The following is a 14,631-nucleotide window of genomic DNA, read 5'->3' on the forward strand; positions in this document are numbered from 1 at the left end:
GCATAAACTTGAAAGTTTATTTACCCCTTATGCTTTTCCACTTGTATTATGGAAGTGGTCATTTAGATATCACAAGATTGCTAAAAAGATCAAATGTTTATATTATAAAGCATATAGTAAATGTTGAAAACAAACCTTGGTTTCTTTTCCTTGGACCTTTTCCTGCATTCTAACAGTGGAAACAGAAGGAATTCCTAAAGTATGACCAACTTTTACTAGTTATTCAATTGGTAACATTTAATTAAGTTTAGGTTATAAGAATGAAAGAACATAAGGAGAGAAAACAACATGAACAAGCATGAGGAAACAGCAGGGAATGTCCAAGGAGACACTGAATCAAGGGAGGATGCACACCTCCACAATTTCTCTGGTTAAGCAAGTGAAGAGGCAGGAGGAAGGCTGGCAATGCAAAGGCATCTTTATCACAGAATTTCTCCATGAGTAAATGGGAAAGGTTTTTCTATGGATATAAGTATATAATAAAACACAGTAATCTAACAAGCAAAACGGCTAGTGAGAAAAGCAACACAAATTTCGAAAATGAAAAAGTATAAAAATAACTTTTAAAGCTTAAATCACACATTTAAGTATTTTTAAAAATTTATTGTGCTTCGTCTTGTTTATGAAAGTAAATTTTGTTCCTTGTAAAAAAAAAAACCCAAAAAATTAGAATTGCACATGACTATATTTTATAAATTTTTGAGATTAAAAATAGATTATGAAAATTTACCATGTGTTTACACATTGTTTTACATGATTTTTAATATCTGCATTATATTTCCTGATAAAAATATGACATAATTTGTTTATTCAGTCTTATAGATTGTTGGAAATTTAGGTTGTTTCTAATTTTCACAACTATAAATTATTCATAAATGATTTTACACATCTCTGATAACTTCTTTGCCTTTTGTCACCTGTAAATATAATCAGCATATAATTAATGTTCTCATCTAAGTCATTACTTAAAATGTTAACAAATAAGGGAACAATGATGGAGTTTTATGAAACACAGAAGAGAATGCCTTCCAAATTGCATCAATTCATGATTACTGTTCCTTAAATATAGGTATGTTGCTATCTAATTGCATCATCTTCCAATTCATATTTCTCCATCTTTTCCACAGGTATGTAAGAGACTTCATTATATCCAGCTTTACCATTTCTACAGAATCCATTTGACCTGGGTTTCTAGTATCCCACCATAAAAGCATAATCAGGCATCAATTGTTCTAAGTGAATTTGCATAGGTTTTCTTTTCTAAGTTTATTAGAGACAGATGTAGCCAACACAGCTGCTCTAAGAAAAGCAAAGTGGAGGTATTGCTCCCCCAGACAGGAAAGAGCTGAGAAGGTGACTGCTCTGAGAAATAAGAAAGAATCAGAATTGTTGATTATAAGACTCTCATGATTACATAATCACATACTACTAACATGATATACACTCTTAGCTTAAGCCACTAAGAATAAGCTGAAGGAGAAAAGGCCAAAGCGAAATGGACATATTTAAGTAATGACAAAGTGTGTCTTTTGAATGTAGTACTTTTTTTTTTTTTTTTTTTTTTTTTTTTTGCGGTACACGGGCCTCTCACTGTTGTGGCCTCTCCCATTGCGGAGCACAGGCTCCGGACGCACAGGCTCAGCGGCCACGGCTCATGGGCCCAGCCGCTCCGCGGCATGTGGGATCCTCCCGGACCGGGGCACGAACCCGTGTCCCCTGCATCGCCAGGCGGACTCTCAACCACTGCACCACCAGGGAAGCCCTGAATGTAATACTTTTAATGTTATTGATTGACTGTTTTAAGAGTTAGCATAATAGTGCTAGTTATGATCATATCTCTACATACACAAGCGGTGGGGAAGAACAGAGGCATTTCCTTGGGCTTCTTAGTCAAGTCTACACTGGTGTAAACCAGATGTCAGCAGAGTTTTTCTGTAAAGAGCCAGAGAGTAAATATCTGATCCTGTGGGCCACACAGTACCTGTTGTAACTACTCAACTCTGCCGCTGTAGCACAACGCACCATAGACAACATGCAAATAAATGGATGTGGCTGTATCCCAGTAAAACTTTATTTACAAAACAGGTTGTGGGCTGGATTTGCTCTGTCATTTGCTCACCACTGGTGTAAACAATGCAATGTGAATATCTAGGCAAAATCATACTTAGCAATCTTCTGAACATGTCCTAAAATTCCAAATGGCAAGCAAGAAATATTGTATAGATCAGTGCAATTTTAATTCCTTATATTACAAGAATCACATTTTCATATCCAGTGAACTCAGTATATAGTTGAAGCAATTTTTCTATATATCATCAAAACCTGAGATTCATGTACCTGTGCATAATCACCAAAAGGTTGAGAGTAAGCAATGCACGTCTCCAACGTGTGTTGCGATTCATTTCCCTGAGAGATTGCATCCAGAATGTTGCTTGCAATTCCAGTCTTCTGTAGAGTGATTTTACTTGCAGGGGCTTAAGGCAAAATCAATACATATATTTCAGTTGGCTGGTTTTATTAATAAATTACAGAGTACAAAACCCGTTAATTCAGCATATTCTCAAATAGAACACAAATTTTAGTTTGCCAGTAAATATCTACATTTATTATTCCTGAGGGAAAAATATATAGTATGTGATATGTGTCTCACTTGTTTAAAACAATGAAAATGGAAGCCTGCCCTATGGGTAAATGATCTTGATGGAAACATTTAAAAAGTATATGTCTAATCTCTGAAATAAGGCATACGAAATGTAAATTAACCGTTCTTATTTATGCAATAGTTGTAACCATCAGTTTTTAGATCAGATAAAAATACAGTAGGCATACCAGAAGCACATTAAACTTTTTTCTGGCTTTAAAAATGTTTTTAATGTTTAATTACAAATTAATTAATTAATTACAAATTAATGTTTTGGTTCAAGAGGATACTTCATAAAATACAAAGAATGTATACTAAAAACAAAATTTATCTTTCACGTCTTTTCATTCAATTCTATTCTTTTTCCCAGACATAACAGTTTAGAATTAATTTTCTCAGATTTACTTTATGCATTTACACATTCAAACACATGCATATAAGAATACATAGCTTTAAATAAACATAAATGGAATCATTCTATGCACACATTTGCTTCTTCCACTTAACCATTTGCTTTAGAGATCATTTCATATTAGTACACATAGCACTCCCCTCAATTATATATTCCATTTTATGACAAACTATTTAACCATTCCCCTATTGATGACCATTAAGGCACTTTCCAATGTTTCACTATTGAAAACCGATGTTATAGTGAATATCTTAGTGCCTAGAGCACACCACATTTGTGATTTTCTCTTAAAACTATATTTGAATTAATAGTTTTAATTTACTAATTGAAGGCTTGAGGAGGGCCTCTAAAAGAGTAAACGAGAATTCCACTTCTGCCGATTATTAGTAACTAACATATTGGGGGGTATTTGGCAAATACTCCGGCTATATTAGATTCCATAGAGGTTTAAACTTCATATTTTAGAAATATGATTCTATATATATTGTAAAGAATTATAGTATTGTCAAATAATTCCTTAATCCAATTATTTTCAATCATGATTCCATAAAATTCAATAAATTGATTATATGTTTAATAACATATTATAAAAGATGTTTTCCTTAAATAAAATAGAATGCATTTTAAAAGCTTTAATTTAGTTATTCTTTCAATCTATGGGACTAGGGTCGTAACACGGGGTTTAACTGGTTAATACGCATTATTTGCTTCCATTAAGTTAAAAATTAAAGTAAAACTCATTATGAAAAGTATTCAATAAAACTCCAAAATACTGGGCTTCCCTGGTGGCGCAGTGGTTAAGAATCCGCCTGCCAATGCAGGGGACACAGGTTCAAGCCCTGGTCCGGAAAGATCCCACATGCTGCAGAGCAACTAAGCCCATGCGCCACAACTACTGACTCTAGAGCACACAAGCCACAACTATTGAGCTAGCGAGCTACCTACAACTGTGGAAGCCCACGTGCCTGGAGCCCGTGCTCCGCAACAAGAGAAGCCACCGCAATGAGAAGCCCGTGCACCACAGCGAAGAGTAGCCCCCGCTTGCCGCACCTAGAGAAAGCCCCCCGCGCAGCAACGGAAGACCCGATGCAGCCAAAAATAAATAAAATAAATTAATTAAAAAACAATAATAATAATTAAAAAAACTCCAAAATACTAATACTGAGCTCTTACTTACATGATAAGCACACACTGGGCAACACACTTGCTAAGTTCAAGTATGGATTTTTACTGAGCCGAATTTCTTTCGGTGGTTCTCCCAAGAGTGAAGTCTGATTCTTAGAGGCAGCCTATTTATCAAAAACAAGAGAGTGGGTGCTTAATAAGAGGTACAAGAAAATAAAAATGCAGGAAGAGTAGAGAAATACTTGTTCTTCAATAAATCTGGTCTAGTATGATAAAAATTTGTGAAACCTAATGTTTGAAGCTATAAATTTGTGAAATATTTCTGGATACTGATTAAATGATCACATTTCACCTACTATTTTTCCAATTAGTTTTAAAAAGCTTTTCTAGAACCACAGAACTTTAGAACTGAAAGAGAACTAAAGGCCATCTTGTACAACCTTCTCATTTGAACCAGGAGAGAATTCATGTTCACGAGAACAAATCCCATACCTTATCTTCAGAAATACTATCATCAACGTTTACTTATTAAGATATTTACTTAATATTTGGCCACAGCCATATGACAAAGGCAAAGTTTATTTATCTCTGGTATTAAAAATAATACCAAATAAAATAAATGGCTTTAATAAAATCCAATTCAACATTTAGATGATAACCCTAGAAATTCATATTTATTGAAAATATATGATATCAGTATATATATACTTAAACTTATTTATTTTTTGCTGCATTGGGTCTTCATTGCTGCACGCAGGCTTTCTCTAGTTGTGGCATGTGGGATCTTCCCGGACCAGGGCTCGAACCCATGTCTCCTGCACTGGCAGGCGGATTCCTTAAGAATCTACCAGGGAAGTCCTGATATCAGTATATTTTTATATAACTAGGTGTAAGGGTTCTAGTATTTCTTTAACAGAAAAATGAGACAAAATCATGGGCTGATTCTTCAGTATATTTCATATTATTCTGCCAGAATTTTTACTTTTCACTCTAGGATGGTAAAGATTTTAAAATAAGACACAATTCAGGTTGGGTTAATGCTAGTAGCTATGTTTTCTTTTAAATTAATTTTTATTTTGTTCCCTGAACAGAATGAAGAAAGCATAATCTCAAGAGCTTCTTTCTATATTTGAGAGCCAAAGCTCCTTACATTTGTTCCTTATCTGGCCAATATTATTGTATTTAGACAGAGGAAGCTGTTTCGTACATCTTCATAAGCCACCCCAAAAGTCCACATTTGCTTGTGATATGTAAATCACAGATGAAGATGTATTCATTCATTCATATGTGTATACTGAATACTTACTATGCTCTAGCCATTGTGGTAAGCATTGGTAATACTAAAATGGGTAAGACGGGTACTATCCTTAAGAAATTCAGTCTAGTAGATAAGATAGTTCAAGAGAAGTCTAAGATGGAACCATAAGGTTACAAATGGGAGCTGAAACCATAAGATATATGCCAAAGGAAAGCATATAGCATGAGAAGGGACAGAACCCTAGAGAAAATCCAGTGATTGAGTAAAGGAAAGGTAGCCAGCAAAGAAGTTTCTGATTTTGTTTCTAAAGTACTCAAACTGCTAAAGTAATCAGATTATATCCATAGCAGGGATTCTCAGCTCTAGCTATGCATGAGAATCACTTTAAAAACTGAAAAATTAAATAAATAAATAAATAAATACAGAGTCTCTCAACAAAGAAAAGTCATGGACCAAATGGCTTCACTGGAGAATTCTACCAAGTTCTACAAGGAATTAACATCAACCCTTCTCAAACTCTTCCACAAAATTGAAGACAGAACACCTCCTAACTCATTCTATGAGACCAGTATTACACTGGTACCAAAGCCAGAAAGACACTACAAGAAAACTACAAAACAATATCCCTTATGAATATTGATGCAAAAATCATCAACAAAATACTAGCAAACCAAATTTGGCACATTATTAAAAGGATTATACACCATAACCAAGTGGTATTTCTTCCTAGAATGCAAGAATGATTCAACATACAAAAATCATTCAATGTAATATACCCCACTAACAGATTGAAGGAATAAATGCATGATCATCTCAATTAATGCAAAAAAAGCATTTGACAAAATTCAACACACTTTCATGATTAAAATTAAACACTTTCAACAAACAACTAACAGAAGGAAACTACCCTAACATAACAAAAAGCCAACATTATACTCAATGGTGATCTTGTTCTAAGATCAAGAAAAAGCAAATATACCTGCTTTCACAACGTCTGTTCGATATAGTATTGGAAGTTCTAGCCAGAGCAATTAGGCAGGAAAAAGAAAAATAAAAAGCTTTCAAACTGAAAAGGAGGAAGTAAAATTAGTTCTCTTTGCAGGTGACATGAAAATCCTAAGGATTACAAACACACACACACACAAAATGTTAGAACTAATAAAAGAATTTAGCAAAGTCGCAGGACATAAAATCAACATGCAAAAATCAGTTGTGTTTCTATACACTAATAATGAACAATCCAAAAGGAAAATTTTTTTAAATTTCCACTTACAATAGCATCAAAAAGATTCAAGTAATTAGGAATTAACTGAACCAAGGAGGAGAAATACTTGTACACTTAAACCTACAAAACATTGCTGAAAGAAACTAAAGACATAAATAAATGAAAAGACATCCCATGTTCATGTATTGGAAGATTTAATATTGTTAAATGTCAATACTAACCAAAGTGATCTACAAATTCAATATAATCTCTATCAAAATTCTAACTTTTTTGGGCAGAAATAGAAAACTCCATCCTAAAATTGATATGACATATCAAGGAACCCCAAACAGTCAAAACAATATTGAAAAAGATGAACAATAATGGAAGGCTCATACTTTCTAATTTTCAAGCTTACTACACAGCTACAGTAGTCTCAAGAGTATGGTACTGGCATAAAGACAAACATAAAGACCAACAGAATAGGATAGAGAGCCCAGAAACAAATTACTGCATATATAGTTAAATAATTTTCAATAAGTGTCAAAACTGTACAATGGAGATAGGCAGTCTTTTCAACAAAAAATGATGGGAATTCTGGATATCCACATAAAAGAATGAAGTGGATCCTTACCTAACACCACATACAAAAATGAACTCAAAATGGATCAAAGTCTTAGTTGTAAGAGCTAAAACTATAAAAGTCTTAAAAGAAAAGCTTAGTGAAAAGATTCATAACACTGGATTTGGTGATCATTTCTTGGAGATGACATCAAAAACAAAAGCAAAAAAAAAAAAAAGAAGGTCATATGTAGGGCCACAAAACAAGTCTTAACAAATTTAACAGTACTGAAATCGTATCAAGGATTGTTCTGACTATAATGGTATGAAACCAGGAATCGATACTAAGAGGAAAATTGGAAAATTCACAGATATGTAGAAATCAAATAACACACTCTTGAATAACAAAGTCAAAGAAGAAATCAAAAGAGACATCAGAAAGTATCTTGAGACAAATGAAAATGGAAACACAACATACCAAAACTTATGGGCTGCAGAAAAAGCAGCTTAAAGGGGAAGTTTATAGCAATAAATGTCTACATGAAGAAAAAAGAAAGATCTCAAAGAAACAATCTAACTTTACACCTCAAGTTACTAGCAAAAGAAGAACAAACCAAGCCCAAAATTAGCAGAAGAAAAGAAATAATAAAGATTAGAGCAGGGCTTCCCTGGTGGCACAGTGGTTGAGAGTCCACCTGCCAATGCAGGGGACACGGGTTCGTGCCCCGGTCCGGGAAGATCCCACATGCCGTGGAGCGGCTAGGCCCGTGAGCCATGGCCACTGAGCCTGCGCGTCCGGAGCCTGTGCTCCACAACGGGAGAGGCCACAACAGTGAGAGGCTCGCGTACTACAAAAAAAAAAAAAAAAAAAAAAATCCTTAACAGAATACTAGCAGCCCTAAATGAAATACTGGCAACCTGAACTTGACAACACATTAAAAGGATTGTACTCTGTGATCAAGTGGGATTTATCCCTGGGATGCAAGGAGGGTTCAACACAGGCCAATCAATAAATGTGATACACCACATTAACAGAATAAAGGATAAAACCATATGACTGTCTCAATAGATGCAAAAAACACCTTGGACAAAATTCAACATCATTCCATGATCAAAACTCTCAACAAACTGGGCATAGAGGAAATCTATATACCTCAACATAATAAAAGCCATATATAAAGGACATGCCCACAGCTAACATCATAGCTTTTCCTCTAAGATCAGGAAAAGGACAAGGATGCCCACTCTCACCACTTTTATTCAACATAGTATTAGAAGTCCTAGCCAGAGCAATTTGGCAAGAAAAAAGAAATAAAAGGCATCTAAATCAAAAAGGAAGAAATTGAATGATCTCTGTTTGCATCTGTTGCATTTCTATATACTAACAATGAACTATTAAAAAAGAAATTAAGAAAACAATCCCAGTTATAATACTACCAAAAAGACTAAAATACTTAGGAATAAATTTAGCCATTAGGAATAAATTTAGCCAAGGAGGTGACAGAACTGTATACTGAAAATTATATGACATTGATAAAAGAAATCAAAAATTACACAAATAACTGGAAAGATATCCTGGGTTCATGGATTAGAAGAATTAATATTGTTAAAATGTCCACACTGCCCAAAGCGATCTACAGATTCAATGCAATCCCTATCAAGATTTCAATGGCACTTTTCACAGAAATAGAACAATCCTAAAATTTATGTGGAACCACAAAAGATCCTGAATAGCTAAAGCAACCTTGAGAGAAAGTTCAAAGCGGAGGCATCACACTTCCTGGTTCCAAACTATATTACAAAGCCATAGTCATCAAAACAGTATGGTACTTGCATAAAAACAGACACACTGACCTATGAAAAGAATAGAGCCCCAAAATAAAGCCATATATATGTGGTCAACTAGTATTTGAAAAGGGTGCCAAGAATACACAATAGGTAAAGGACACTCTCTTTAATAAATGGGTGTTGGGAAAACTGTATGTCCATATGGAAAAAAATGAGACTGGATCCTGATCTTACACCACACACAAATATTTATTCAAACTGGATTAAAGACTTAAACATAAGACCTGAAACCATAAAACTAGAAGAAAATATAGGGGAAAAGCTACTTGACATTGGTCTTAGCAATCATTTTTTTGGATATGACACCAAAAACATAGACAACAAAAGCAAAAATAAGCAAGTGCTAAAAAGCTAAACTAAACTAAAGAGCTCCTCTACAGCAAAGGAAACAATCAACAAAATTAAAAGGCATCTTATGGAATGGGAGAACATATTTGCAAACCATATATCTGAGAAGGGGTTAATATCCAAAATATATTCAGGAACTCATATGACTCAATAGCAAAGAAAACAAATAACCCAATTAAAAAATAGCAAAGAATCTGAATAGACATTTTTGCAAAGAAGATATACAGGTGACCAATAGGCATATGAAGAGGTTCTTAACATCACTAATCATTGGGGAAATACAAATCCAAAACCACAATGAGATACGATGTTGGTGAGGATGTGGAGAAATTGGAACCCTCGTGCTTTGCTGGTGGAAATGAAAAATGGTACAGCTGCTGTGGAAAACAGAACGGCAGTTCCTCAGAAAATAAGATATAGATGTACCATATGATTCAGTTATTCCACTTCTGGGTAAGTACCCCAAAGAACTGATAACAGGGACTCTAACAGATATTTGTATATAGCAGCATTTTTCACGAGAGCCCAAAGATGGAAACAACCCAAATGTCCATCAATGGACAAATGGAAAAAGAAAATGTAGTCTAGGTACTTCCCTGGTGGTGCAGTGGTTAAGAATCCACCTGCCAATGCAGGGGACACGGGTTTGAGCCCTGGTCCGGGAAGATCCCACATGCCACAGAGCAACTAAGCCAGTGTGCCACAACTACTGAGCCTGCGCTCTAGAGCCCGTGTGCCACAACTACTGAAGCCCGTGCATCTAGAGCCCATGCTCCGCAACAAGAGAAGCCACTGCAATGAGAAGCCCGCACACCGCAACGAAGAGTAGCCACCACTCGCCGCAACTAGAGAAAGCCTGTGGGCAGCAACAAAGACCCAACACAGCCAAAAATAAATAAATAAAAGAATTTTTTTAATGTAGTCTATAAATACAATAGAATATTATTCAGCCTTTAAAAAAAGGAAATTCCAATACATGCTATAACGTGGATGACCCTTGAAGACACTATGGTGATGGAAATAAGTCAGACACAAAGGACAAAAATTGTATCATTCCACTTACTTTGGGTACCTAGAACAGTCAAATTCTAAGACAGAAAGTAAACAGTGTCTACTGGAGGCTGGGGAGCAGGGAAAACGGAGAGTTGTTGAATGGGTACAGAGCTGCAATATGGGATGATGAAAACGTTCTGGAGATGGAGAGTAGTGATAGTTGCAAAACAATGTGAATGTACTTAATGCCACTGAGTTGTACACTTAAAATTCAGATCTCACCCCTATCTCTCTGAATCAGATTCTCAGGGCTGAGGAAGTTACGAGTCCAACCCTCTCCATCTTTTTTTTTTTTTTTTTTTTTTTTAAACTCCAGTGGTGATTCTGACAAAAAGACAGAATCAAGAATCAGTTGTCAACATAATATTAAAGATGCAGGTCTAAAAATCTACAGCCGAGTTTAACCAACTGTTTAACAAAGTCCAAAATCTTGCTACATACTTGGAAAACATACTTTGAGGTTACCTGGTCCAAGCCCCTATTGTCAGGAAAGAAGAATCACTTCTACAACAATCTGTACAGATGTTCACCTGGGGTCTGCATAATCATTTTCAGTGATGTGACATTCACATCTTTGTGAAAGTGTCAAACTTTTTCTTTCTTTGAAAACTTCAACTGTTCTTTGTTATATTAAGCCTAAATCTGCTTTATTGTGTCATACTTATCAGACTAATTCTGCCCACGAGAGAAACATAAAATACCATGTGACTAGACTAGTCTGTAAATTTGTTTCTTTTTAACGTCAAATTAAATGTCAGCTGGTCAACCCTTGCCAAGTTCCATGTATCTATTTCCTTCAATTCTTCTTCACGGGACTTGTTTTCCAGGCCCTTCCCCACTTCACCTGTCTTCTTCCAGATACACTCTCATTTGCCCATTATGTGAATCACCTCAAGTCCAGTTTTTCTAAAGACCTTAGTGCTTTCAATTAAAAAGTCTGTGCAAAAAGATACAGACTATTCATATATGAGTTTTATTTAACTTCCCTCAATAACTTAAGCAATTAACCCTGCAGATAAATTTTTAAAAAATTCATTCTATGAAGAACCACCTTAGCTTCCTCAATGTATAATTATAGGCATTCTATCCATACCTCCTGCCATGACTAGGTGACACCAAAACCTCTTACAAAGTCAATATTATTATTTTGATATTTGAATATAGCCAACTACAAGAATTGTTTCCTCACATGCCACTTCTAATCCAAAGGGTATTCTAGGGTAGAAGTAAAAAAAATTAAATGTACTTTATTCTACCTACCAATTATAACATTTACAAATATCAGTGGTTTATAAACCAATAAAATTTGGGGTAAAAACCAAGAATTAAAACCAAGATTAGATTCTTTTGAACAGACCAGAGATTAATAACTGGCTTTGAAATTTTTCAGATAAAATAGAATTTATTCTACCTTTAAATATTAAAATAATACTTAATTAGCTACAGAATATACATTTTAGAAAAATTTAGTACATTTTAAAGAACAGCATTATTATTTACTAAGAAATCCTTATAAATAATATCATTATATAATTGGATAAGTATTAATGGTACTACTACACTTTTCCAAACTACAAAATTTTGAACTTATATTCCTTTATATTTATATATGCATATCTCAAAGTTTTTAGAAAAGCAAATGTTTATAGGAATAAAGAATTCATATTTAAATATTTTATAATAACAGATTTTTAAAACATTTTATAAAAGTTAAATTATTTTATTTACAGACAAACTGGCAAGTAATTAAGCAGAATCCCAAACATCATTTTGCATAACTTATCAAAGGATGGATTTTTGTTTGTTTATCATGACAGGTTTTGTTTTTTTTTAGAGTCCAATATTTTCTTCTCTTTTGAGAAGTAAATGTACAGTATGAAAAAGCCTTCATGTCATTGACAGAGGAATTATCTAGTTTATAATCCATATTTATATACTTTAAGTATATTATCAACTTCCTTTGAAATTCAAAAATAGTTAAGATTGCTTGATACTTCATAAATTATACCACCTGTAAAATAACCAAAAATTAGATTACTCTCAAATTAGAATAATTTCATTTAAGATATAGTTTAAAAAGTATATATATATATTCCTTTGTAGTATATACATAATGTAGTATACACATATATACTTCATGTATATACATGTGTGCATTTATATGTATGTGTATGCATGCATGCACACACTCACACACACACACACACACAGTTTTCTTACCCCTGAACTTATCTCCAGGCCTTTTGGCTGACTTTGTTGTTGTTTATGATGTCCCGTGAGCAAGCCTCCAGCTGTAAGGTTTGGAAAGCTCTGAAGATAAGCCTGTGACCCTGAGAAATTTCCTTCTGCCATCCCCACCAAGGCTGGCTGTTTCTCCTGAGTGTTCCCGTGCCCTGGCCCAGCTTGTCCAGCAATGTGCTGATTTGGAAGGAATGGTAACATGCCCATGCCAGCTGTTATAGTTGTTTGAGGTGGAATCAAATTAGATGCTGTAGTGAACCACAAATGCAAAAAGGTTTTGGTTAGATGAGGCTTATTCACAATAGTCCTTTTGATTTTGTCAAGTTATGGGCAGAATGTGCAGAAACCTCTTTTTTTACCTATTAGAGAACAGTTAAAATACAAAAGGTGAGGTTAAAGGTTATAAATTAGCAGCCTCCTGTATGGAAAAACAAAAACCTCTAATAGTAATCATGCTTTTCCTATTTTCAACAACTTCCAGGATAATCTCAAGGATATTATATTTTTTAGTTCCAAGTTTTAATTGTACATTTTAGAAGGTGAGAGCAAAATTTATATACTTTTTGGCACTTAAGTTATATCAGTGCCTTTTTTTTTATGCCCAGTCATTGTAATTTGCCTGGTTTCATATTTGAAGGGGATAATTAACTAAGCCTTCAGTTTAAAAAAAGTCTCTGACACTCAAAAATTAATAAAGTTACATTAAACCCAACAATACATTTAGTCAGTCAGGTTGCACCAGCTCGTTAAGAGTCAACTGTGCTATCTCTTCCCAGATCTTGAGTTCAACGTCTTTGCATGGGTAACCTGAAATCAGCCATGGTTGGACTGTTTACACACAGAAATCCACAAATGCTACAAATCAAGACTTTTTTTTAACCCAGAGAGCTGGTTTTTAAACACCAGCACACCACTGGTTTAAAAAAACATCAATATTTATGAGTAGCTAAGCACCAAATGAAAGTTTAACACATTAAAGTTTTACATTTTTATTTACAGGGAGTAACAAGAAATTCTGGAAGAAATAAAATTTTAATAGGAAAATCCTGAACCATTCCATTTTTTAAAACTCTATAGGTCAAAACTAAATGAAAAGAGCTAGTTTTGACAACTATCTTAATTAAATCAAAGCTAAACTAATTTCTTAAATTATTTTTAGTACTAACTATTTAGAGATAGATTCTCAGTTCTATCTTTTAGCAATATATTTATTTGGACACTTTGAATTTTCAGTGTTCTTAAAGCAGCAGTGCTAAAGCAAATGGCTAGTTATTTAATCCAACACAAATTATATATAAATATCTGTATAAGCTTTTAGGCATACAATATTTAATTTTTAGGACAGACTCTATCACACTATAAAAATTTCTATAGCTGTCTGTGTACTGGTTTAACTTTTGCCCAGTCAATTCCAATAGTCTGAATCGATTATTTGACCATTTGACTTGGTTTTATGTACAAGAGGCTAAATATGTTACCCATTTTAACTGACTTGGTTTTTTTTCTTTTTTATCACTGGTGGACTTTCTCTTTTTTCCCCTCAGCATGCTCACTTCAAACAAATTTCAGTTAAACTTCAAATTGAAAGTGCCTTTCAAAATCACATAAGACATCCTGGTATACTACCATGCTATTATTCTGAAAAGAAAAATAATTGTTCTGTTTAAATTTGTTACGTTTTAGAAGCACATAATACACATTTTTTTTTACTACTAATTTGGAGCTCACATTTTAGAAATGATACAAATAAACAATCAAACTTTACATTTATCATTACCAGATATTTCTTAATAAAGCTAAGGGTTTCTTATCCAGGCAAAAATTAAATGGATCCCTATGTAATGTGCTGTCAGCCCAGTGGGCAGCATGTCAGTCTCAAATAGATCTATGTCTCTGCCTCATGCTATTGTGAACCTTCATCAAATATTAAAGCATATCCA

General features: G+C 34.1%; 1 protein-coding gene across 3 annotated transcripts in view; it reads right to left on the reverse strand.

Annotated features, from left to right (window-relative positions):
- The window catches only part of RAVER2 (ribonucleoprotein, PTB binding 2), a 116,565-nt gene that overhangs the window by 30,613 nt on the left and 71,321 nt on the right, over positions 1-14,631 (reverse strand). For all 3 annotated transcript variants that reach the window (XM_089921476.1, XM_022581225.3, XM_022581224.3), the window contains exons 9-11: positions 12,671-12,939; positions 4,231-4,342; positions 2,338-2,474 (exon numbers count right to left, since the gene is read on the reverse strand). In XM_089921476.1, coding sequence (XP_089777602.1) covers positions 2,338-2,474; positions 4,231-4,342; positions 12,671-12,939 — 518 coding nt within the window. The remainder of the gene's footprint in view (positions 1-2,337; positions 2,475-4,230; positions 4,343-12,670; positions 12,940-14,631) is intronic.

The sequence above is a fragment of the Delphinapterus leucas genome, chromosome 1 (genome assembly GCF_059928025.1).
Source record: "Delphinapterus leucas isolate spDelLeu-1000000601 "Yukka" chromosome 1, BTC_Dleu_Yukka2, whole genome shotgun sequence".
Lineage (NCBI taxonomy): Eukaryota > Metazoa > Chordata > Mammalia > Artiodactyla > Monodontidae > Delphinapterus > Delphinapterus leucas.